This window comes from Lampetra fluviatilis, chromosome 28 (assembly GCF_964198595.1).
Source record: "Lampetra fluviatilis chromosome 28, kcLamFluv1.1, whole genome shotgun sequence".
NCBI classification, from domain to species: domain Eukaryota; kingdom Metazoa; phylum Chordata; class Hyperoartia; order Petromyzontiformes; family Petromyzontidae; genus Lampetra; species Lampetra fluviatilis.
Genome location: NC_136302.1, coordinates 1077298 through 1100354, shown reverse-complemented (window position 1 = coordinate 1100354; position 23057 = coordinate 1077298). Strand labels below are relative to the sequence as shown.

At 48.4% G+C, this 23057-nt stretch overlaps 1 protein-coding gene across 1 annotated transcript in view; it reads right to left on the bottom strand.

Annotated features, from left to right (window-relative positions):
* PM20D1 (peptidase M20 domain containing 1) overlaps positions 1 to 23057 on the bottom strand; it is a 40250-nt gene that overhangs the window by 3507 nt on the left and 13686 nt on the right. The window contains exons 4-11 of the mRNA XM_078869509.1: positions 18077 to 18163; positions 15917 to 16050; positions 15253 to 15372; positions 10522 to 10597; positions 6297 to 6358; positions 2745 to 2823; positions 1139 to 1210; positions 43 to 208 (exon numbers count right to left, since the gene is read on the bottom strand). Of these exons, the coding sequence (XP_078725635.1) occupies positions 43 to 208; positions 1139 to 1210; positions 2745 to 2823; positions 6297 to 6358; positions 10522 to 10597; positions 15253 to 15372; positions 15917 to 16050; positions 18077 to 18163 (796 nt within the window). The remainder of the gene's footprint in view (positions 1 to 42; positions 209 to 1138; positions 1211 to 2744; positions 2824 to 6296; positions 6359 to 10521; positions 10598 to 15252; positions 15373 to 15916; positions 16051 to 18076; positions 18164 to 23057) is intronic.

Here is a 23057-nt window from a genome sequence, read left to right as displayed (position 1 = left end):
ATTGCGACATTGCTCAGGTGTCGATGACAATGGCGTGCTCACCCGGGGCGCTGACGATGTCTGGGAAGGTGTCGGTGATGCTTTTGCTGATTGTCCAGTAGCCAGTGGCAGACTCGTCAAACGGGCTGATCGGCAGGGGCTCCATGGAGGAGAGGACCTCCAGCTCCACTCGGTCGTCGGCGATGATCTCCTCGGTCAAGCGCAGCACCTGGCGGGAACACAATGTGACCACGGCACTCGCCAACCCGTGCAGCAGAGAGCAGCAAGTCCACAGCCTCTGCACGACACTGCTGCGGGAGACGGTGATCCCATAACCCACGTGACGGCAAGAAGAACCAATGAAAGTTGGGTCTATATAAGAGATGAGTGAAAGAGCTGGAGCATAGACCGTAAGACAGAGATAGACACCAAAGTATGTCGGGCACATTTATAGGCGTGATAGGGAAAGCCTGAAGAAAAGCTATTGATGTTTGGAATTAAGTGAAAGAAAAAGGAAACAGAAGAGGTTGACAGACTAAGATGGACAGTTAGACGGTGTACAGCCTTTTCTTCTAGAAGACAGTAGTTGCGTTCCCGAAGAACATCGCGTTATAATAAATCTATAATATAGGGTAAAGCACAGTCCGTGATAACACGTGAGATGTGTATGCAGGCTGAACAAAGACTGAGGCACGTGGAAGCATCCAGCAGCATCCCGCCTCGAGTCATTTTATGCCGAGGCAGCCGTACAACCGCTTATTCCTACTCGCGCGACGTAGTTATGTTCACTCAATCGTGTTATATCCAATTCGCGTTATAGGAGAACAGACTGTAACAGTGTTCTAGAAAAAGCCCAAAATCACAGAGTGGAGTAGCTTCATCCATTGATGAGCGGGAGAAAGACCAGCATAAGTACAATATATAAAGAGGGCCGGCGTGCCGCACATGGGCAGGGGGGGGGGGAGCACGGAGAAGCAACGCCAACCACAAACTGGATACCTTTATTAATTTATTTTCAGTAGTTTACAATTGAAACTAAAACTAAATTAATTATATGCACCCGCGATTCCTAATGTGAGGGATAAAGTTAACACCTGCCACCCCCACCCGTCCAAATATAGAAGTGAAACTCTGCCTGTGATGCCGCGTGCAGACTCACCTCGCTCACCGACTGAGCCGGGTGGATGCGGTAGTTGACGGTGGCCTCGGCGAGCGGCGCCACCACGTTCGGCTGCGGTAGAGGAACGCACGGCAGCCGGCTCAGGGTGAGGCAAAAGGGTTTCGTGCACGAGGCCGAGGTTCTTCAACGACGTTTTCCTGGCCGGCCTCACAATAAACCTTGCGTGCGATCGCGGGCCGTGTGACGGCACGTCAGAATCTTTGGAATCAGGATCTTTATTTAGTGCTGGAAGAATCCGATGAGCTATGACGCTCTTTTTCACAGATGTCCAGCAGGGGCAGGTCCGCAAGTATGGGCGGGCAAGCACATCATGGCATCAACATAACGTCCGCACACAGACTCCTATTTTATCTGAACCGTGTATTTACATGTCTCACATCTCTCCCTTGCCTTCATCTCACTTCTGTTCATCCCTATTTCTACGGCTCTCGCATCTCTCTCTCTTTCTCATGTATCTCTTTCTCATCTAATCTGTCTTTTTATTTTTCGCAGTCATATCTCTGAGCGGGCCACTCCGAGAGCTTTCGCAGGCCAAGTCTGGTCCGCAGGCAGCTCATTGAAGGACTCCGCACAAAGGCTTCGGCTTGCTTCTGCCTCTGCCTTTCCGAACAGGAACATCAAATTAGAAACCCCAGTTCAGAAACTGTGAATTCCCTAAGGAATGACGATCACATGACATAAAACCACAATCCCCAGTGCGGCTGCATTCAACAGCCAAACATGAGACATGGTAATTGTCACGGTGATATGATTGATCATAACACGTACAGGAAATCATTGATACTGGACATCTGTAAAAAAATAGCTTGAAAGCTCATCGGATTCCTCCAGTATAAATAGATCAATATTCAGATGTTTGTGTGGAATGGGCCCCACTTGTGGTTGCTCGGTGTTCCCTGTTGTGACTGACGTGATTCCACACAACTACAGAAAGTTCCACAGAGTTCACATTCCCCTATACATTGTTTACACACCTACTGAGAGAGGCTATTCTTTTTAAACGATGTTTTTATTTGACCAGATAAGGCTCACTGAACTGCTACGTAGCTCTCTGTCAGAAGCGACCTGGCCACAAATGAGAGCTCAACGAGGTGGCTCATCATCACGTGGACATTTATAGCAGCCGAATTCTCGAAACGCATGTTTATAATTGTGGAGGGAAAAACCAGAGAACCTCGAGATAAATCCACACGACCACGTGGAGAACATTCAAACTCCAAATATACAGGCGTCAGGGTCGGGATCGAACCCATAACCTCCTGTACACCAGGCGAAGGATGGAGCGGCAGTGCAGTGGTTAGCACAGTGCACAATGCACCCGGTGACCCGAGTTTGATTCTTGGCCACGGCTAACATCAGTGTCGAGTGATATCTGAAGAGGTCCTGGACTCTGACCCTTCCACTAACCAGAACTGATCAGCTTGGTGAAGTATGGTCAAATAGCCCCCATGGCTGACAAGGCTTTTGGAACACTTGAATTCAGCAGTGGGTTCAAGAAGGGCTGACATAATTAAAACTATGATTGTTTTATTACTGTCCTTAACTTATACCGTACAGTACTTGGAGAACATAGCAAGCATTTTACCTTGACACCTGCGTGGAATTCAGTCACTGCAGTTGTGGTCCTGATTAGGGCATTGGTGGTTGGCTTCTGACCCAGCACCCTAAGAGCATAAAGCGAGACATTGAAAGGACATTTGAAATGTAACGATGTTTAGCTCAAGCGGTTATTCAAGGAGTGCTGCGGTGGCTCGGAGATGTTAACTGCCTCGTCTGGTATACAGGAGGTCGTGCATTTTATCCTGACCCTGACGCCTGCTGCATATTTGGAGTTTGCATGTTCGCCCCGTGGTCACGCGGATTTTTCTGGTTTTTTCCCTCCACATTTAGAAACATATGTTTAGATTAAATAACAAGGTATATGGCCCAAGTTGCCTTCCCTCTGTTGGAGTCAATAAAATGGGTTCCACCCTCTGGACAGTCAACAAAGGCCGTCCTATGGAGACACCGCCTCTTACAAGCTGAATCGCGTTTGTTTTGGAAAATTTCACGCGGAAAAAAAAACTGAAAACCGAGGAAAAAACCCACCCACGTGAGGGAGATACAATCAACATTTCCATCTCCTGGCCACCTAGCACTCCCACGCCTACAACATCTGGCAAGCTAAGTATGTAAGTATGTACAGTGAGGGAAAAAATGATTTGATCCCCTGCTGATTTTGTACGTTTGTCCACTGACAAAGAAATGATCAGTCTATAATTTAATGGTAGGTTTATTTGAACAGTGAGAGACAGAATAACAACAACAAAATCCAGAAACACGCATGTCAAAAATGTTATAAATTGATTTGCATTTTAATGAGAGAAATAAGTATTTGACCCCCTCTCAATCAGAAAGATTTCTGGCTCCCAGGTGTCTTTTATACGGGTAACAAGCTGAGATTAGGAGCACACTCTTAAAGGGAGTGCGTCTAATCTCAGCTTGTTACCTGTATAAAAGACACCTGTTCACAGAAGCAATCAATCAATCAGATTCCAAACTCTCCACCATGGCCAAGACCAAAGAGCTCTCCAAGGATGTCAGGGACAAGATTGTAGACCTACACAAGGCTGGAATGGGCTACAAGACCATCGCCAAGCAGCTTGGTGAGAAGGTGGCAAGTTGGTGCGATTATTCGTAAATGGAAGAAACAAAAAAAACTGTCAATCTCCCTCGGCCTGGGGCTCCATGCATGATCTCACCTCGTGGAGTTGCAATGATCATGAGAACGGTGAGGAATCAGCCTAGAACTACACGGGAGGATCTTGTCAATGGTCTCAAGGCAGCTGGGACCATAGTCACCAAGAAAACAGTTGGTAACACACTACGCCGTGAAGGACTGAAATCCTGCAGCGCCCGCAAGGTCCCCCTGGTCAAGAAAGTACATATACATGCCCGTCTGAAGTTTGCCAATGAACATCTGAATGATTCAGAGGATAACTGGGTGAAAGTGTTGTGGTCAGAAGAGACCAAAATGGAGCTCTTTGGCATCAACTCAACTCGCTGTGTTTGGAGGAGGAGGAATGCTGCCTATGACCCCAAGAACACCATCCCCACCGTCAAACATGGAGGTGGAAACATTATGCTTTGGGAGTGTTTTTCTGCTAAGGGGACAGGACAACTTCACCGCATCAAAGGGACGATGGACGGGGCCATGTACCGTCAAATATTTGGTGAGAACCTCCTTCCCTCAGCCGGGGCATTGAAAATGGGTCGTGGATGGGTATTCCAGCATGACAATGACCCAAAACACACGGCCAAGGCAACAAAGGAGTGGCTCAAGAAGAAGCACATTAAGGTCCTGGAGTGTCCGAGCCAGTCTCCAGACCTTAATCCCATAGAAAATCTGTGGAGGGAGCTGAAGGTTCGAGTTGCCAAACGTCAGCCTCAAAACCTTAATGACTTGGAGAAGATCTGCAAAGAGGAGTGGGACAAAATCCCTCCTAAGATGTGTGCAAACCTGGTGGCCAACTACAAGAAACGTCTGACCTCTGTGATTGCCAACAAGGGTTTTGCCACCAAGTACTAAGTCATGTTTTGCAGAGGGGTCAAATACTTATTTCCCTCATTAAAATGCAAATCAATTTATAACATTTTTGACATGCGTTTTTCTGGATTTTTTTGTTGTTATTCTGTCTCTCACTGTTCAAATAAACCTACAATAAAAATTATAGACTGATCATTTCTTTGTCAGTGGGCAAACGTACAAAATCAGCAGGGGATCAAATACTTTTTCCCCTCACTGTAAGTACTTACTTACTTAAGTAGGGAAGTATTTACCTACTTAGCTTAAGAAATATGACACGATCAGACGCATTTAGATCTTTCAGGATTTATGGTTTCATTATTATTAAATATAAAATGTATTCTCCTCTTACGCATGGCCATCTATTCAGCGGCGAAGTGCCAATGTCGAGGTCTGCTGGCCACGACGAGGGCCTTCTGGAGAAGAATCCATTAACTGGCAATGAAGTTTTAGTACTTCAGGAAACGGCAATGCGATCACCACCAAAGTAATCTTCACAAAGCCAACAGTGAACTGAATCGAATCATTAAAAACAATTCATAATCAACGTTTTTGGGTTTAGATCGCGTTATTTATAAATGTGTCGTAACCCTCCACCACCCGACACGGCCAATCAGTAAAAAAGTGTCACGTTGACAAAAGACAATTAGTTCACTGCTTTAGCCCACCGGTGTGTTGAAGCGTGAAACCACAACAATTTACAATTTGAGTACGACGTTTCGCTGGTAATTGCATCCAGCAATTCGCCATTCTGGCGAATTGCCCGATGATGCTGGATGCAATTACCAGCGAAACGTCGTACTCAAATTGTAAATTGTTGTGGTTTCACGCTTCAACACACCGGTGGGCTAAAGCAGTGAACTAATTGTCTTTTGTCAACGTGACACTGTTTTACTGATTGGCCGTGTCGGGTGGTGGAGGGTTACGACACATTTATAAATAACGCGATCTAAACCCAAAAACGTTGATTATGAATAATATTGGTCGCGAAAGCCTACGTGTTAAACTCATTAAAAACAAGACGAACTATTATCACTCCACTCGAACAAATGTTTTGCATTGAAAGGTACTGCCGGTTGATGGACAGTGCGGCAGTTTATGGGGAAAGGTGACATCAGTGTACATAACGGTCGAGTTGTCATCGATCTGCAAGTTTTTTTTATCAACTTTTTTCTACATAAGACACTCAGTCCTCATTTGCACACAAATGCACCTCTGTATAAAGGCCCCACAATGTTAACGTTGAAGCTACAAAGAACTAGATTATTTTTTTATGTTACCAGGTAAGGCCCACTGAGCTATAGAGTTCTTTTCAGAAGTGACCTGGCCACAAATGATAGCTCAACGAAATGGCTTATCGCATTGAAATGTATAGCAGCCAAATACTCTGAACGCGCGTTGATTATAAATTCGAGGGAAAAATCAGAGGACCCGGAGAAAAATCCATACGATCACTGGGATCAGAATCGAACCCATGACCTCCTGCATACCAGGCAAAGTAGTTAACATCTCACCAACATGGTGCCCTAAAGTGAGCACCGACTTTGATCTCCCTGTTATGGCCCTGCTTACCAGCTGAAAATCGGGCCAAAGAGCCAAAGGTTGGACGTCACCATTCGCATCGGAAAGTTGAACTGCAGCAACAACAAACAAAACAACTTCGATTTAAAGCTTTCGTGACTGCAGGGATTCATCTTCTTGGTTCTTTCGGTAAAGTCACGTAGAAGGGAAGTAATAAAATAATAAAAATAATTGTTTTATTATGTTTTATTTTTATTATTTTATTACTTCCCTTCTACGTGACTTTACCGAAAGAACCAAGAAGATGAAACAAAACAACCTTCATGTAAATCGGAGGGAAACATCAGTTTGCGGAACACCGCGGTAAAAGTTCCATTCCATTTCTAATCAGGAATTACCATCAAGCATGCTCATCAGCATCAACACAAAAGTACTGAAAAGGATAGAAGACTGTTGCTCAACAGTAGTGTCTTGATTTATTTGCTGATAAATAATATAAAGTGGTTAGCGAATTGCGGTATGTACCCGGCCACCCAAGGTCGATTTCCGGCAACGGCCAACACCCACTGAGTTTTACCTAAACTGGTCCGGGCCCTCCACCTCCAGTTCAGCCACCCACACAAACCAGCATTGAGGCCAGAACTGGTCCTGGCCTCAGTTAACCCACCTGCAATATGGGTGCTGGCACTCAAAATTCAAGTTTGTTATTTTCAAGGTCACACCTTCTAGTTTTGTTTATTTCCCTTTTGAAACTGAAGCCAATGCGAGTTTAGAAACGATCTCTCAAAATTTACAACAATGCATTACAGTCAATACACGCATAGTCAAAGTAGAGGCATATATGCAGAGAAAAAGAGGGACGAGTCCTGAGCAACACGCAAACAAGTAAATTAGAACGGCATTTTCAGCTGTGGACTTTTACAATGAAAGTAACAAATTGAGAGGAGGGTGTGATCCCACAAACCTGAAGCTTCACTTTTCCACGTGCATATTGAAGTGGCAATCCTAACCCACACCGATCGACGCTGGTGAAATGCCAAATATAACCCCCACGTCCGACATGGCCTTACCTCAAACCGTGGATTGATACGTAGCTGTAAAGATTGAATTCACGAGAAAAAATGAACATGTCGGCGGGCACAATGAAGAACCAGCTTCAAATATGTGTGTGAATATCCCCTTTAGGAAAAGCTTTATTCATATAATGTATCAAATATTCTTTTTGTAAAATAACAGCATTGCAACAGCACAATGCGTTTAGAGAAGATAACAAAAGTGCAATCAGTAACAGCATCAGGACGGGATGTGAACCGATTAGGTTTGTCTCACTGGAGACGATTGCAAGCGTGTGGGTAATGCACTGACTCACTATAGTCTGAACAGCTGTGCGTCTAATTTCCTTTGTTTATGGCGTGAGTGACAGGCTGGCTTGCACGACTGATGCGATTGTTATAGGGCAATTGAGGGTATGGCTGCATCCTCCCGTGTGGCAATGAGGTTAATGCTTGACTCACAGTTGTAAGGTTGTGAGTTGAAATCCCGGTCAGTAGATTTTAAAATATTTTTGTTGCTTTGCTTTTCTACTATTGTTTTACAAATTTTTTTGTTCTATCGGTCTCAATGTAACACGTGTAGATATTTTACAAATTATTTGCATAAATAATAAATAACAGATACTTATTCTAAATGATTACTACATGCACAAGTCGATGCCTGTATCTTTTATAGTGATAATTATATTAATTTTAATCAATGTATTGTTGCATAGCTATTAGTCAGCCCCTCATCCCCATTAAATATTTTACACATTTAGTACCCCTTTGTGGGAAGTAAATTGTCGTCTTATGGACAGAATGGAGGAAACACTGGCTCAATGGAGTTGGTGCTAAATGAAAATCTTGATTTATTTTTATTCATCCTGGAGGAATCCGATGAGCTACGAAGCTCTTTTTCACAGATGTCCTGTAAAGCCCCCCCCCGCCCCCCTCCTCTTTGAGGTGGGGAGGTCACTGTGCGTGAGGTGTGACGTCTGAGCGAGATGTCACGATTGGGGGTGGTGGTAAAAACCCAAGCCCGCTGTTCACATGCTGATGGGTCTTTGTCCCCAATTTACGACCGAAATGTTGTGATGTTGCTATCGTGAACACCTGGACATACAGGGCCCTTCGGCTTTGTAGGTGGTGGAACTTCCTTTTTGTCAAGGACACTTAATTTTGCCATGGGTGAATAGGTATAGCGTTTGACAGACATACCCAGTCCACCCAATCTCGTCAAATCTGAGCATGGTTACATCCGAACAGTACTTTTAACGGGGACCAACATGCCAAAGAGCTTGCTGTGTTACGTGGTAAAGAGCAGAGGCAAGTGCAGCAACATCCGTTGTTGTACTACACCAACCCGCACTTAACCAGCGTGGTGAAGTATGGCCAAATAACCCCCATGACACACGGTGTGGGGAGGCCCCAATCCGGCAGTGGACTGAAAATAGGTTTGAAGAACAGCTTGTTGAGAAATTGGAGAGATTTTCGTTTTTTAAAGGCAGTCATGAGCATTAAAAAAGTGGCCATCTCTTGTTTACAGCCCTGAGCCAGTGGTGGAAATTCTACATTCCTATCACGGGGCCAAGTCCCTCCATAGGACAACCACTGCTGACTTCCCCACAAAGTGGTTACTCAATTTGGCAACCCTGTTGGAGTGATGTGCTGAGTCAATAAACCCCCCAACCCAGAACCGAACTCGCGATCTTTCAATTGCGAGCCGCTCACTCCACCTCACTCCATCGGTGAGCCAGCGCGGCCAGATTAATAACTTGTGCAAAATGTTTGCATTTCCATTGAAACATTCACTGCTGTCTCTAATAAATTGAGCAATGATTACAGAAAGTGAGAAAGGAATTGTGAGTTGCGTCATCTGGTCCAACATTATCATCCTCAGTTTAACACATTGGCTATCGCGACTAATGTCGATAATAGAGGATTTTTTTGGGGGGTTAGATCGCGTAAATATAAATGCGTCGTTAAACCCGCCACCACCCGACACAGGCAATTTGTAAGGTTTGTCACGTAAACAAAACATGCCAATTTGTTACTTGTTCAGCACACCGGTGTGTTGGAGAGTAAACCCACAACGTTTACAATTCGAGTATGACGTTTCGCCGGTAATTACAACCAAACTCATCATGCGACAGCCATCCTACATGTGCTGAAACATGTCGATTGTAAACGGAGTGACTCGCCTTCACGCTGACCATGGACAAATCAAGGCACGGTATTTAAAGTCCAGTATAGAGTGAACTTTCAAACATATATATAATGGCGTTGGGTGGGAGGGGATGGGGGGTGTTGCCAGAAAAGACAATACCCACGAATGGAAAACATGTATAAATTAGGCGAACACGTGAAGTGCGCCACCTGTGTTAATTGCTTCTTATTTTTGCCCATGTGTTTGCTAGCACGTTTGCATGAATCACACTGACCCGAAATGAGTTAGGAGCAGCTTAATCATTAAACCAGCATGCTGGCCAAATATTTATTTAGTTATGTTGCAAGCGCAGCTAATCCGCCCATGTATAATCAGAGCTAGCTACGAGTCGTAAGAATATAGGGTACGGGGAGAGGAAGTTGGGTGAGGCAGGTGTCGGACCGGACACCACACAGAGAGGGGGTGGGTGTCATTTGTTGGCTCAAAGGTGGTTTCTGACAATCTCCTATTCGAAAAAAGGTACAAATCTGTAAGAATAATAGGTGTAATCTTGATTTGAAGCTTTCGTGGCTGCAGGAATCCATTCTTTGGTTATTTCGATAAAGTCACGTAGGTAGAAAATGATTAATAGATCACGACGTTTCGATCACAGCACAAGGGAACGTCTTCAGGTGAGAGAGAGAAAGCTACTGAAACAAGGTCTTATGTAGGCCTGAGATGGGTGCAGCCTCAGGGTAAGTGGGTCTTACCTGGTAAAACAAAAATATTATAGGAAATATGAGCAGAGACTGCATTTCTGCCAACACATACGTAAGAGCTACTATTTGACAGCAAGAGATAAACAAGCCCCATTGTAAAAAAAGACACGTGTTATTGTTTACAAATTATGATAATCATTGGATCAAGGATGGCAGTGAATACAAGCCAAGTGTATTGCCTACATCATGACGTATGTATTTGTTTGTATTGCGCATTAGTGTTCCTGTGTGTGTGTGGTTTATATACGCTGTTGTGAAGCCACTTCTGACATGGGTACATTAAAACAAACGTGTAAGTGAGAAGGGCTTCAGAGTACCTGTGGTGAGAGGTATTCAAAGAGTGCTCTTTCTGGTCCAGACCCAAACTGCTGAGGCAAGGGGTTGCTCTCCAGGCTAGAATGCAAAACATCATGAGTAAGACAAAACTTAACTTATAACGGGAAATAACCTTGAGTTTCTCACAATAGATTTTACCCTCTTCTTTTTGATTCTTTCGGCAAAGTCACGTAGAAGGGAAATAATAAATAAAACAGGTGTCAAGATGTTAAAACACCAGACAGAATCCTTATTCAAGAAATCCTGTCTGCATTAACCACACGTACTTGTGGTGAACATGCAAACAAAAAACATGCTCTGATAATCTTAATTTAGGAGCTTTCGTGACTGCAGGAATTATTCTTTGGTTCTTTTCGGTTAAGTCACGTCTAAAAATAAAATAATAAATTAAAATAACATATTACGACGTTTCGATTGCAACACAAGCAATCATCATCAGGTATAAAAGAAATAGCAACAAAAATCTAACTAGAAAACTATAGACAGACATACAAGCAGACACACATCACAACGGCACACAGAGAGAGGACACAAATCGGCACAAAGAGAGGGGTCGTTTCTGTGACGGTCCCTTAAATATAGAGAGGGGGGGGGGCGGGGACGGAGAGAGAGAGGGGGCAGAGAGAATTAGCATATCAATGAGTGTACGGCAACGTACTGCTGTTGCAAGTAAGATGACAATGTGGAACGGGCACGCAAAATTGAAAACGGGCACGCAAAATTGAAAATTAGGAGACAGGCACACGAAAATTAAATAACCTAGCAAAATATCGAAATGTGATGTAATACAACACAGAGAGTCGGTTAACACACAATTAACGCATAGCCTGGTTGATTACGTGTTTCAAAATTTGCTAAGTTAGAATTTAAAGTGTGAAAATTCCAAAGAGAGGACACAGGCAGAGAGAACAAATAGCCAGAAAGAAAAAGGATAAGCATAAAACTTCCCCGTAGAAGTGGTTCAATCTTAATTTAGGAGCTTTCGTGACTGCAGGAATTATTCTTTGGTTCTTTTCGGTTAAGTCACGTCTAAAAATAAAATAATAAATTAAAATAACATATTACGACGTTTCGATTGCAACACAAGCAATCATCATCAGGTATAAAAGAAATAGCAACAAAAATCTAACTAGAAAACTATAGACAGACATACAAGCAGACACACATCACAACGGCACACAGAGAGAGGACACAAATCGGCACAAAGAGAGGGGTCGTTTCTGTGACGGTCCCTTAAATATAGAGAGGGGGGGGGGCGGGGACGGAGAGAGAGAGGGGGCAGAGAGAATTAGCATATCAATGAGTGTACGGCAACGTACTGCTGTTGCAAGTAAGATGACAATGTGGAACGGGCACGCAAAATTGAAAACGGGCACGCAAAATTGAAAATTAGGAGACAGGCACACGAAAATTAAATAACCTAGCAAAATATCGAAATGTGATGTAATACAACACAGAGAGTCGGTTAACACACAATTAACGCATAGCCTGTCACATTCCACATTGTCATCTTACTTGCAACAGCAGTACGTTGCCGTACACTCATTGATATGCTAATTCTCTCTGCCCCCTCTCTCTCTCCGTCCCCGCCCCCCCCCCTCTCTATATTTAAGGGACCGTCACAGAAACGACCCCTCTCTTTGTGCCGATTTGTGTCCTCTCTCTGTGTGCCGTTGTGATGTGTGTCTGCTTGTATGTCTGTCTATAGTTTTCTAGTTAGATTTTTGTTGCTATTTCTTTTATACCTGATGATGATTGCTTGTGTTGCAATCGAAACGTCGTAATATGTTATTTTAATTTATTATTTTATTTTTAGACGTGACTTAACCGAAAAGAACCAAAGAATAATTCCTGCAGTCACGAAAGCTCCTAAATTAAGATTGAACCACTTCTACGGGGAAGTTTTATGCTTATCCTTTTTCTTTCTGGCTATTTGTTCTCTCTGCCTGTGTCCTCTCTTTGGAATTTTCACACTTTAAATTCTAACTTAGCAAATTTTGAAACACGTAATCAACCAGGCTATGCGTTAATTGTGTGTTAACCGACTCTCTGTGTTGTATTACATCACATTTCGATATTTTGCTAGGTTATTTAATTTTCGTGTGCCTGTCTCCTAATTTTCAATTTTGCGTGCCCGTTTTCAATTTTGCGTGCCCGTTCCACATTGTCATCTTACTTGCAACAGCAGTACGTTGCCGTACACTCATTGATATGCTAATTCTCTCTGCCCCCTCTCTCTCTCCGTCCCCGCCCCCCCCCCTCTCTATATTTAAGGGACCGTCACAGAAACGACCCCTCTCTTTGTGCCGATTTGTGTCCTCTCTCTGTGTGCCGTTGTGATGTGTGTCTGCTTGTATGTCTGTCTATAGTTTTCTAGTTAGATTTTTGTTGCTATTTCTTTTATACCTGATGATGATTGCTTGTGTTGCAATCGAAACGTCGTAATATGTTATTTTAATTTATTATTTTATTTTTAGACGTGACTTAACCGAAAAGAACCAAAGAATGCTCTGATAAATATATGCATTGTCTTTGAAACTTATTGGTCCACACAAGAGACAGCTTTCTTTAGAGCCTAGTCTCAAAGTGTTCGACCAGAGAACGCCAAAAGGCAAATAGCACAAAGACAATGCCACTATCAGGGCATTTATACCTCGGGGTGAGCAGCTACAATATGGGACCTTCCATATGAAACTAAAGATTTCATATGGAAGGTCCCATATTGTAGCTGCTAACCCCGAGGTGCTCAGAACTCAGAAGGCTGGGCTGCCATACTAAATGTGTAGAAGTGGGCTCAGTGAGCTGGCTTCTATAACACCGTGCTGCTGCCCTCTCATTCGCTGTTCGGGAACTCCACACGTGTCCCATATGGGGTCGAGTGAACGCAAAAGTCGTGAGCACCCTGCGCTGTGAACCCGGAGCTCTGTGCTTCACTTGTGGCCACAATTAACATCAGCCACACCTTTCGCATCCTACGTCCCATTCGGGCTGTGGGTGTTACTTAAACCATACCTCACCACGATGGTCAACTCCGGGTTAGTTAAGGTGGTAGCATAGATATGGTAATATGGAAATACATTACAACAATTAGGGTTAACAAAATCGGACACATTCTTGGCGATGTCACGAGTTTTAGGCACGGAACAGGAAGGTCCTTTTCTAGATGTGAAGGCGGTGGCCCCAGAATGATTAATTAATGCGCTATGAAGAAGGGCAATTGCCCAAAACATCGCCTTTTATAATTTTTAGCTTTCAAGTCCACAAAGTAATTGACAATTGTGTTGAAATTGTGATTTCTGATTTTACACCAGTGCCAACACATCATCACTGAACAATGTTTTTACATCTTGACCAAAATATCCCACTTTGGTTAAGATCCAACACTTATGAAGCAAAAATTATGGGATAATTGAAAACAGAAGTAGCGGAGCATACACTCAAGGCCAGGCAGGTGCCCCTGCTATTTTGAATCTAGGCACTGTGGTGCTGCTGAAATCAGACGATATCTATTTGTAAGCGGCATATTAACATATCCGGGGTACACCGGTGTACGGTATAAAAAAAGCTCTTTTTTTGCAATCATTATTTATTTTCCAGTGATCCGCAACCCCAGTCACAAAATCTTGCGGGGTGGCAGTCCGTGAAAATCAGTTCTCGCGAGATCAAAGCAGTCAGAACATTAATGTTTATACGAGCAGCTGAACACGAAGCTTCACAGTCTGGTACCATATAGCAGCACCCAGTCTGATCACGACTGGTTGCTCCGTGTTCCAAAGGCAGATTTGACTCGTGCCGTCGACTTGGTCGGATGGTTCCTCAGTTAATTACCAGAATCAATTCTTGGCGGACGGTGGCATCAAAAGATTACGACTCGTGGTGTCACATGTTCGAATGGGAAAGCAGCTGCTGAATCTAAGGCAACTTCTGATGGAATGTCTGCAGTTCACTCAAGGGCAACAGGGACATCGTCAGACTGTTTGTGAGGACCGGTGTGTTATGCTGCACCGGTGTACCGCCAATATGTCCATATGGACTACAGCGTCATGTGGCCTGCAGTGCGAGTCTTGTGGCCTGTAGACTGCAAAGCGCCCACACCCCACCCGCCATGCTCTCATGCTGTCAAATGTTGTTTGTAAAGTGTTCAACTGATGCTAGTATGGGCTATGCTAAATACATACATATATGTGTGGGAAACTATTTGTGAATCAGATCCATGCCCTGAATCATAATTAATGTAATCACCGGGGAGTGAGTTAAACCAATTCTAACGATTCCTGTGAATGATGATAAACTCATCAGACACAAATGTGAGTGCAAGCTGGGAACGAATAAAAGCAGTAGTACACACAAAAGGAGATTTCTCAACAAGACAAGGTGCGATAGTGATCATTAGCTCGGTCCTCCCATCATGCCTCGCATAACACGACATCACTGTACTGCGTGTGGACTGCACACAGCCTTGCTTTATACAACCGACTCTCATATTAGGGCCAAAATTGTGACCATGTTATTTTATACAAAGGCAGGACAATGAGACAACTGTTTACCACGTTGTTCCCTGTTAGGAATCATCAGTACATTTCATAATGAGTATAGACATCGTTGCCTGGCTACCACCTCGTGCCACGGAGGCTTTGTGTGGGCCTCCCTCCCCTCCCTGGTCACTGTGGGGACAGTTTGGCAAGAAGGGTAACAATACCCCCCCCACTCACCGCGTGATGGCAGAGGAGAGGATGCCAATGGAACTCTCCCGGGCGGGCATAGAGGAGTGGCCCGTCTCTGTGCGCACACGCAGCCTCAGCATGAGCGAGCCCTTCTCCGACACACCCACCCTGCGAGCAGCACGCAGCTAGTCAGAACCACCAAACTCAGGATTTGCCTCGAGGACGTTACTCAGTTAAATGAGGGACGCATCGAGACACGTCTAGAAGTGTCCTGCTTGAGCAGGACACTTCGCTACAAGGCTACGGTGGCTGGGTATGTCGCTAGAAGAGACGAAGGTATGTGGTCGAGACTAATAGAGTGGTGGTCACGGGAAGGAAAGCGCTTCAGACTGTGTACAATAAAATCAGCTCATGTGCTAGATGGATTGTAGCTTCACAGGACTCTTAAGGGATGGTGACATCTTGGGGAAGCTCCCATCCAGCAGTGGATTGATCACGGCTGCTGCTGCTGCTGCTGATGATACTGATGGACAACGTTGGAATTTCGCGAGGATTTCAATGTGAGTGGAGCTTGCTGTTGGGGGTTATGGCAGTCTTTACAGATGGACTGCATTCCATATTCATGGAAGGTTACAGTGCTAATGTACTGGTAATGTACAAACTTATCACAGAATTCCTTAGCAGCTCCCACATGATCTATTTCGTGACTCACACGGCCACTGGTATCTGCAGGCCTGGCACGACCCCATCCAAGATGACCATTCCCTCATCCAGCAGGAAGTCCAACTTGACTCCTCGGGATTCCAGTAGCTTTGCAATATTTCGTGCACCTTTGTCTCCCCCGATCTGTCACACAGAGATGTTGAACAAAGGGGCAGCCACTCAAGAGGAACGCAGTACAAAATAAGTCATGTAAAGATGAATGAGTCAGCAATTCAAATCAAATCGTATGTTCAGAATACGACCCTTGAATTAGTATTTGTGCAGTGTGCAGCCCCTTGTCAATCCATGCTGGATAAAGTTCTCCCTCATGCTGTGTCATCATGAGAGTTGTTTGACCATACTCCACCACAGTGATCAATACGTATTCGTGAAGGAGGCGGCCCACTGCACTTTAAGTTGAATTGTGTTTGTAGGAATCAATTATTCAATATTCATTCAAACGTAATTAACGATAATGGGGCGAACAAGGCTGCATGAATAATGCAGAACGCATTCAAAAGGAAACAAGTGAGGTAACGCATTAATCGATCACTGAATCAAATCACCACCAGCATCGTGGACGAGGTAGAATCACGATGTGTGTGTGTGAGCTGTCAACGAAGACTGACACGCACTGCCACGGCGACCCTCTCCATCAAACGCCTGCTCTGCGCACTAAACGGCGCTGCAATGAGGAGCTGCTGTTTGTGCATACGGCTCCTCCCAAGAGATGCTCACTGCTCATCAGCAAAGACGAGATGAGCCTGTTTGATCTGGATACGGTTCTAAATAAGGCAGACCCTGCAGCGCTGGAACATCACCGCAGCCAGTTTCTCCCATGTCCCTGCACATCGCCACCGACGCTCCCCGGGCATGACTCATGCCTACATTTGTCCAGTGTCACCCTCTCACAGTCCTGTTCAGCCTGTGCCAACCTCTCGTTCCACTCTAGCAACTCGCCACAGTCCCGCAACATCGTGTACAGTACATGTCAATTCACTGCCGGATGAGAGCCCTCCTTCCCATGCAGTGCAGGTCGCGGTGGGGGAGGGGTTTACTTGACCATATTTCACCGCGCTGGTGAAGGTGGGGAGGGTAGATGTGGAAGCATAGATGTAGTCTACAGCTGCACTTCCCTCTGTTGCTCAGCACACAGAGCCGCATCTTATAACAACCTGCCATGTGTGTGTAACGGGTTCCGGAGACACTTGTAGAGAGAGGTAACTTGTTTATTACAATACAACACTCCAACAGTCCTGATACTCTGTTACAGCCTAGGTACACAGCCTAGGTACACAGCCTAGATACTCTACTCTGGCTACGCTCTGGAACTCGCCGTCACAAGGTCGTCGAGTCGGGAGTTCCAGAGTCCCACCACTGGCTCTCACATCGTCCCAGGGTCATCAGATGGCTGGTCTTGGGTCTTGAGCTACAACTGCCCCTGATCGTCCAGGGAGCTCTGCTTTTATAACTAGTCCCCAACGAGGGGTGGGGCCGTGTGCGCCCCCAGATCTCCCACAGAGCACACACAGCCCCCCCCCTTTGGCGGCGCCAAGGGGATTAAGCGCCTGGGAACCCAACGCCTGACGCCAAGAGGCTTAAGCATCTGACCCGCCTGAGAACCCACGCCTGGCGCCAAGGGGATTAAGCGCCTGGCCCTCCCAGGGACCCAGAGCCCCCAGCAGCCCCTCCCTTCTTATGTCACTACATGTGCATGGTGATCGCCCATCCCAGCAATATCCAGGTTCAAAAAAACCTGTTTAGCTTTCGAGATCGAGTGCATTTCAGATGACTGGGTCATACGTGCCATCTCCTTCACATGGCAAAAGTAGCAGCAAATAAGCACTGATGTTATTGCTTGCTCAGAGATATTTTTTTCCTCAGTATGTAGACATTTGAAATTATTAGAAAAAAAATCACACCGATTAACCCCTAAAAAAAAGAAATGCCCATGTATGCAATTCGTATGCATCACGGAGTATGAAATACTCTACAACAGGCTTTAGAGAAAACTCTTGCTGGAGAGTCTTCCGTACCTCCGATGAGCACGGTTGGCTACGTACGGTGCGAAAGAAGTTCAACATACAAAGAAAACACTAATAATACTGTACCCTGATTCACATAAAAATGCCTCAAATGCACAATACAGGCCAGCATGAGTCCTCCTCACCTCTTCATCGTGTCCAATGCCAATGTAGAAGGTCCTCTGTGGGACAAACCCACGCTGCAGAAGAAGCTCCAACGCCTCCAAAATGGCCTGTACACACGTTTCAAAATTATTTCGTTTAACCACGTGAAAACTCAAGAAAGGCTCATTGGCAGAGTGACCTGGCGCTTTAGTCTGACAGTAGGGGGCGATGTTTGCTATGTATAAACCCGATTGAGTAATTTGTGGATAATTAAAAAATTTAGACCCTGATAACAACATAAAACACCATCATACACCATCACGCCATAACCATCAAATAGCCAAAAAGCATCCCATTGCATAACCACCATGCTACCAATAGTACTAATTCATGAAAAGTGTAAGCATTTAAGCAGAATCCATTGTTTGTCTCCACATGTAAACTTCATTTTACTTTGTTTTTACCACGTAAGGCCCCACAGAGCTCTGTAGCTCTTTCCAGAAGCGACCTGGCCACAAATGATAGCCCAATGAAGTGGCTTATCGCGTGGAAATGTATAGCAGCCAAATAATCAAAACGCAGCATTTGTTTGAACAAGCAAACTCTAGACAGGATTTGAATTTCTGGGTCTCATCAGCAGAGTCACGATTGTGAAAGAAGATAGCACTGGGAAAGCCAATAAATAGAGCGATGGACAACAACGTATTCAGAGTTATATGTGGTAACACGGAACAAAGTTCTGCTTACACTTGTTTTTTGCTGAAGAAGTTCAAACAAAATTAAATTCACTTAAAAAGGACAATACAATTCTTGGATTTGGGGTTGGCCTTTACACTTGTATATTAAGGCCATTTTAAATAATTTTCACAAACCCATATCTTAACACTTCAGGTGATCATAAAACCCTTGCACAATACCACGCCTATTTGTCAGACTAATACACAGATATTAACAATCCTTTGGAACAAAAATGTTCCACCAAGAGTGTTCCACCAATGTACAACACACACAGCTGCATGTATATATTAAGCATATAATGACATCACCATTCATGGGTTATTCTATATGGTTATTATACACCCTTGTGCATGCAATGTTATTTGGTTGTCCTAGAAACGTGTTGTGATTCGATATTCACGTGTGCTACTACAGTACATATGAATTAATCACAGACCCAGACTCACATAGACATCCACAGACTCACGTAAAACGTATTGTAATTCTGAGTTCATGGCTTGGTTCTATTACGTGTGTAAGTGGTTCGAATTAGGTGCACACACACACAGCTTGGAGGCAACACTATTGATGAGAACAGTAAATAATATAACACTGTACATAAGGTGGTGACCACCTTCCTCAACTCACTAGCACTATGGAACACTTTACAGCGTGGCCAAGAGAACAAAGGGCTGCCCGGTCATGGACGACGACCGGGGACTTGAGGACCAATGATGGCGTCTTCACTTCGGGGGTGAACAGCCCCGCTCTCCGTTCACACCCCGCTTATAACTGCTCCGCGTGGCCGGCTCCGCACAGCATGCGATACATTGGCACAGCATGCGATGCATCGCATGCTGTGCTACAGCCGGCCTCACATAGCAACCCACCCGGTGCTGTCCACGATATCGGGACATCGCACGCCACGGTCCTCTCATACAGCGACATCCCCGATGTCACTACACATGTGCAGTACTCTGCACAGAAGCCCATAGACTCACACAGAGATTCACAGACTCACATGTGTAGAGGAGTAGAGGAGAGTGGTGGCGTCGCGTGCGCTGTCCGGTGCTGTGACATCACGGGACGTGGGGTCGCACGCGCCGGGCAGTGCACGTGACGTCTCGCCTCAGAGGGTATTTAAGGGAGACCCCGTGACGTAAGCGGGGTCACTGGAGGAACGGGGATAGTGGAAGGGGTGATGAGGGAACCCTTATAGTGATACCTGTTAATAAACCCTGGCGGAAGCCCCTAACTCACCTCCGTCTCCGAGTACCTCCGTCTACAACAGCAACAACTACTTAACAACTGGTGTCAGAAGTTTACACCGTCGCCAACATGTCAAAAGCGGGCACACGGCGTAAGAACCCACCGGCACATGACTTGGAGGGTGCCGAAGGCGGAGAGGAGGCTCCAGCAGTGACCCCGGAGCCCGGGACCCCGGTGACGGTCCCCATGGAAACGAGCGGGCCGGAGCGGGAGGATTCGGCTGCGGGGAGTGCCAGCTCACCGCCGCCGCCAGAGACGGAAAGCGTCCCCGCAGCTCTGCTGCACCAGCTCCTGCAGGCGGTGGGGCAGCTGACCGTCAGGTTGGCCGAGGTGGAGGCACGGACGCAGCCAACCGCCCCGCACTCGAGACGGGAGCAACTGTCAACTGCCAACGTTGAAAGCGCCGCCGTTTTCCCAGCGACCGCTCCACCGGAAATGGCCGTCATGTTGGCTGCGACGCAATCCGCGGCGGCCATGTTGGCTCGGGAGACGTATGCGGCCGCTACTACGGCTGTGACGCGGCGGCCGGCGGACATGGCTGCCATGGCGACCGCGACACCGCGTCTCTCCACCGACGCGGCCGGGGTTTCTCGGCACGCCGCTCCTGCGGGACCAGCCGCCGGCGACGACGCGGCTCTACATCAAGCTGCGCCCGCCGGGGGGGCCCCGGGTAAGTACGCGCGTGCCGTCCTCGCCGGGCTGCCGGGGTGGGCAGCGGCGGCTGCCGCTGCCCCGTACATCGCCGTGCCGCCGGAATGGGCCGCGGGTGCTGCCATGGCGACCGCGACGCCGCGTCTCTCCACCGACGCGGCCGGGGTTTCTCGGCACGCCGCTCCTGCGGGACCAGCCGCCGGCGACGACGCGGCTCTACATCAAGCTGCGCCCGCCGGGGGGGCCCCGGGTAAGTACGCGCGTGCCGTCCTCGCCGGGCCGCCGGGGTGGGCAGCGGCGGCTGCCGCTGCCCCGTACATCGCCGTGCCGCCGGAATGGGCCGCGGGTGCTGCCATGGCGACCGCGACGCCGCGTCTCTACACTGACGCGGCCGAGGTTTCTCGGCACGCCGCTCCTGCGGGACCAGCCGCCGGCGACGACGCGGCTCTACATCAAGCTGCGCCCGCCGGGGGGGCCCCGGGTAAGTACGCGCGTGCCGTCCTCGCCGGGCCGCCGGGGTGGGCAGCGGCAGCTGCCGCTGCCCCGTACATCGCCGTGCCGCCGGAATGGGCCGCGGGTGCTGCCGCGGCTCCACCTGTCGCTGCGCTCACAGGGCCGGCCACCGGCGATGCCGCGGCTCTGCACCTCGCCGTGCCTGCGTCCCTTGTCATGGATGACGCCGCGGCTCCGTGTTATACCGCCGCGTCTTCGGCGTGGCCCATGGTGGCTGCAACGCCGTGGTGCCTCGCCGCGTCGCGAGAGGTTGTGGCGGCTGCGGCCGCTGTCCCGCACCTCGCTGCGCCGGCGGGGTGGGCCGCGGGGGCCGCCGCAGCTCCGTGTTATACCGCCGCGTCTTCGGCATGGCCCGGGGAGGCCGCAACTCCGTGGTGCCTCGCTGCGTCGCGAGAGGTTGCCGCGGCTACGGCCGCTGTCCCGCACCTCGCTGCGCCGGCGGGGTGGGCCGCGGGGGCCGCTGCAGGCCCGATTTATACCGCCGCGGCTTCGGCAACGCCGTGGTCCCTCGCCGCGTCGCGGGACGACGCCGTGGCTTCGTACGCCGCCGCTGACAGGTGGGTCGCGAAAGCGCAGGTGCCTTCACACCTCGCTGCATCTACGGCGTGGCCCATGGGGGCCGCAACTCAGCCGCACTTCGCTGCGTCTACGGCGTGGCCCATGGGGGCCGCAACTCAGCCGCACTTTGCTGCGTCTACGGCGTGGCCCATGGGGGCCGCAACTCAGCCACAATTCGCTGCGCCTACGGCGTGGCCCATGGGGGCCGCAGCACCACCGCACCTTTCCGCGTCTTCGGCGTGGCCCGCGGGAGCCGCAATGCTGCCACCGCCGCACCACGTCGCGTCCGCCAGGTGGCCCGCAGGTGCCGCTTGGCTTCCACACCTCGCGGCGCCGCGCGGCCAATGGCAGCGCCGGTTACCCGACGTTGCGCCGTTTGTCGCGCAAGGGGGCGACTGGTCGGCCTTCCAGGACCGGTTCGACGCGGCATACATGTCGGTCGGCTGGTCCATGGAGGAGGCCTTGCCGGCGCTTCCGACCTGCTTGGACGAAAGGGCTCTGCAGGCCTTCAAGTCCATCTATCCGGCCAATCGGGCTACACTCCCGGCGGCCTATATCCAAATGGCCAACGTTTTTGAGCCGCCGTCCACCGCGCAGCTAAAGTTTTCATTGCGGCGGCGGGAGGAGGGGGAACTGCCGCTGGCCTTCCGCTGCTCGCTCCTGGCCCTGGCACAGGCTGCATACCCTGACCTGTACGGCAGGGCACTTGATTCTATGGCCTTGGGGAAGCTGCTTGACCTGGCAAGGGAGCTAGGAATTGCTCTGTCGATCAACAATGATCGGCAGATCACATCCTTGGCGGTCGCCGAAAACATTCAGGCGCACCTCTCCCTCCGCCAACGGCCTCAGATGGCGGCGTGTGCGGGGGTCCCGGCGCCGGACGGGGGGGTCACCTCTCAGGGGGTGGACACCCTCGCGGCCCTGGCGATGCCCGATCGTCGAGGAAGGGGGGCGGGTGGTCGCCGTCCGGAGCAGCGGGGGCGGCCGGGACCTTCCCGTCCACAGGAGGCGGACACGGTGGCCTGCTTCCGCTGTGGTCAGCGGGGCCACATTGAGCGGGGCTGCCGGAATGCCCCGGGGGCCTTTGGATAAGGGACTCCAACTTCTCCCAGACCCTCCTTGGCATCGGGTCCGGGGCCCCAGGCGAGTCGCGACGCATCATCTGCGCGGCCGCTCCCTTCACCTCATGCATCTAGCGGGGCTGGGGCCCATCGTCATGGGGTTGTCCTCGAAGGGTCGGGTGCACCATCGTCATCACCCCCTCAATGGCCCAGACAGACCCGCCACTGGGATGCGCTTGCGCATAGGATGGTG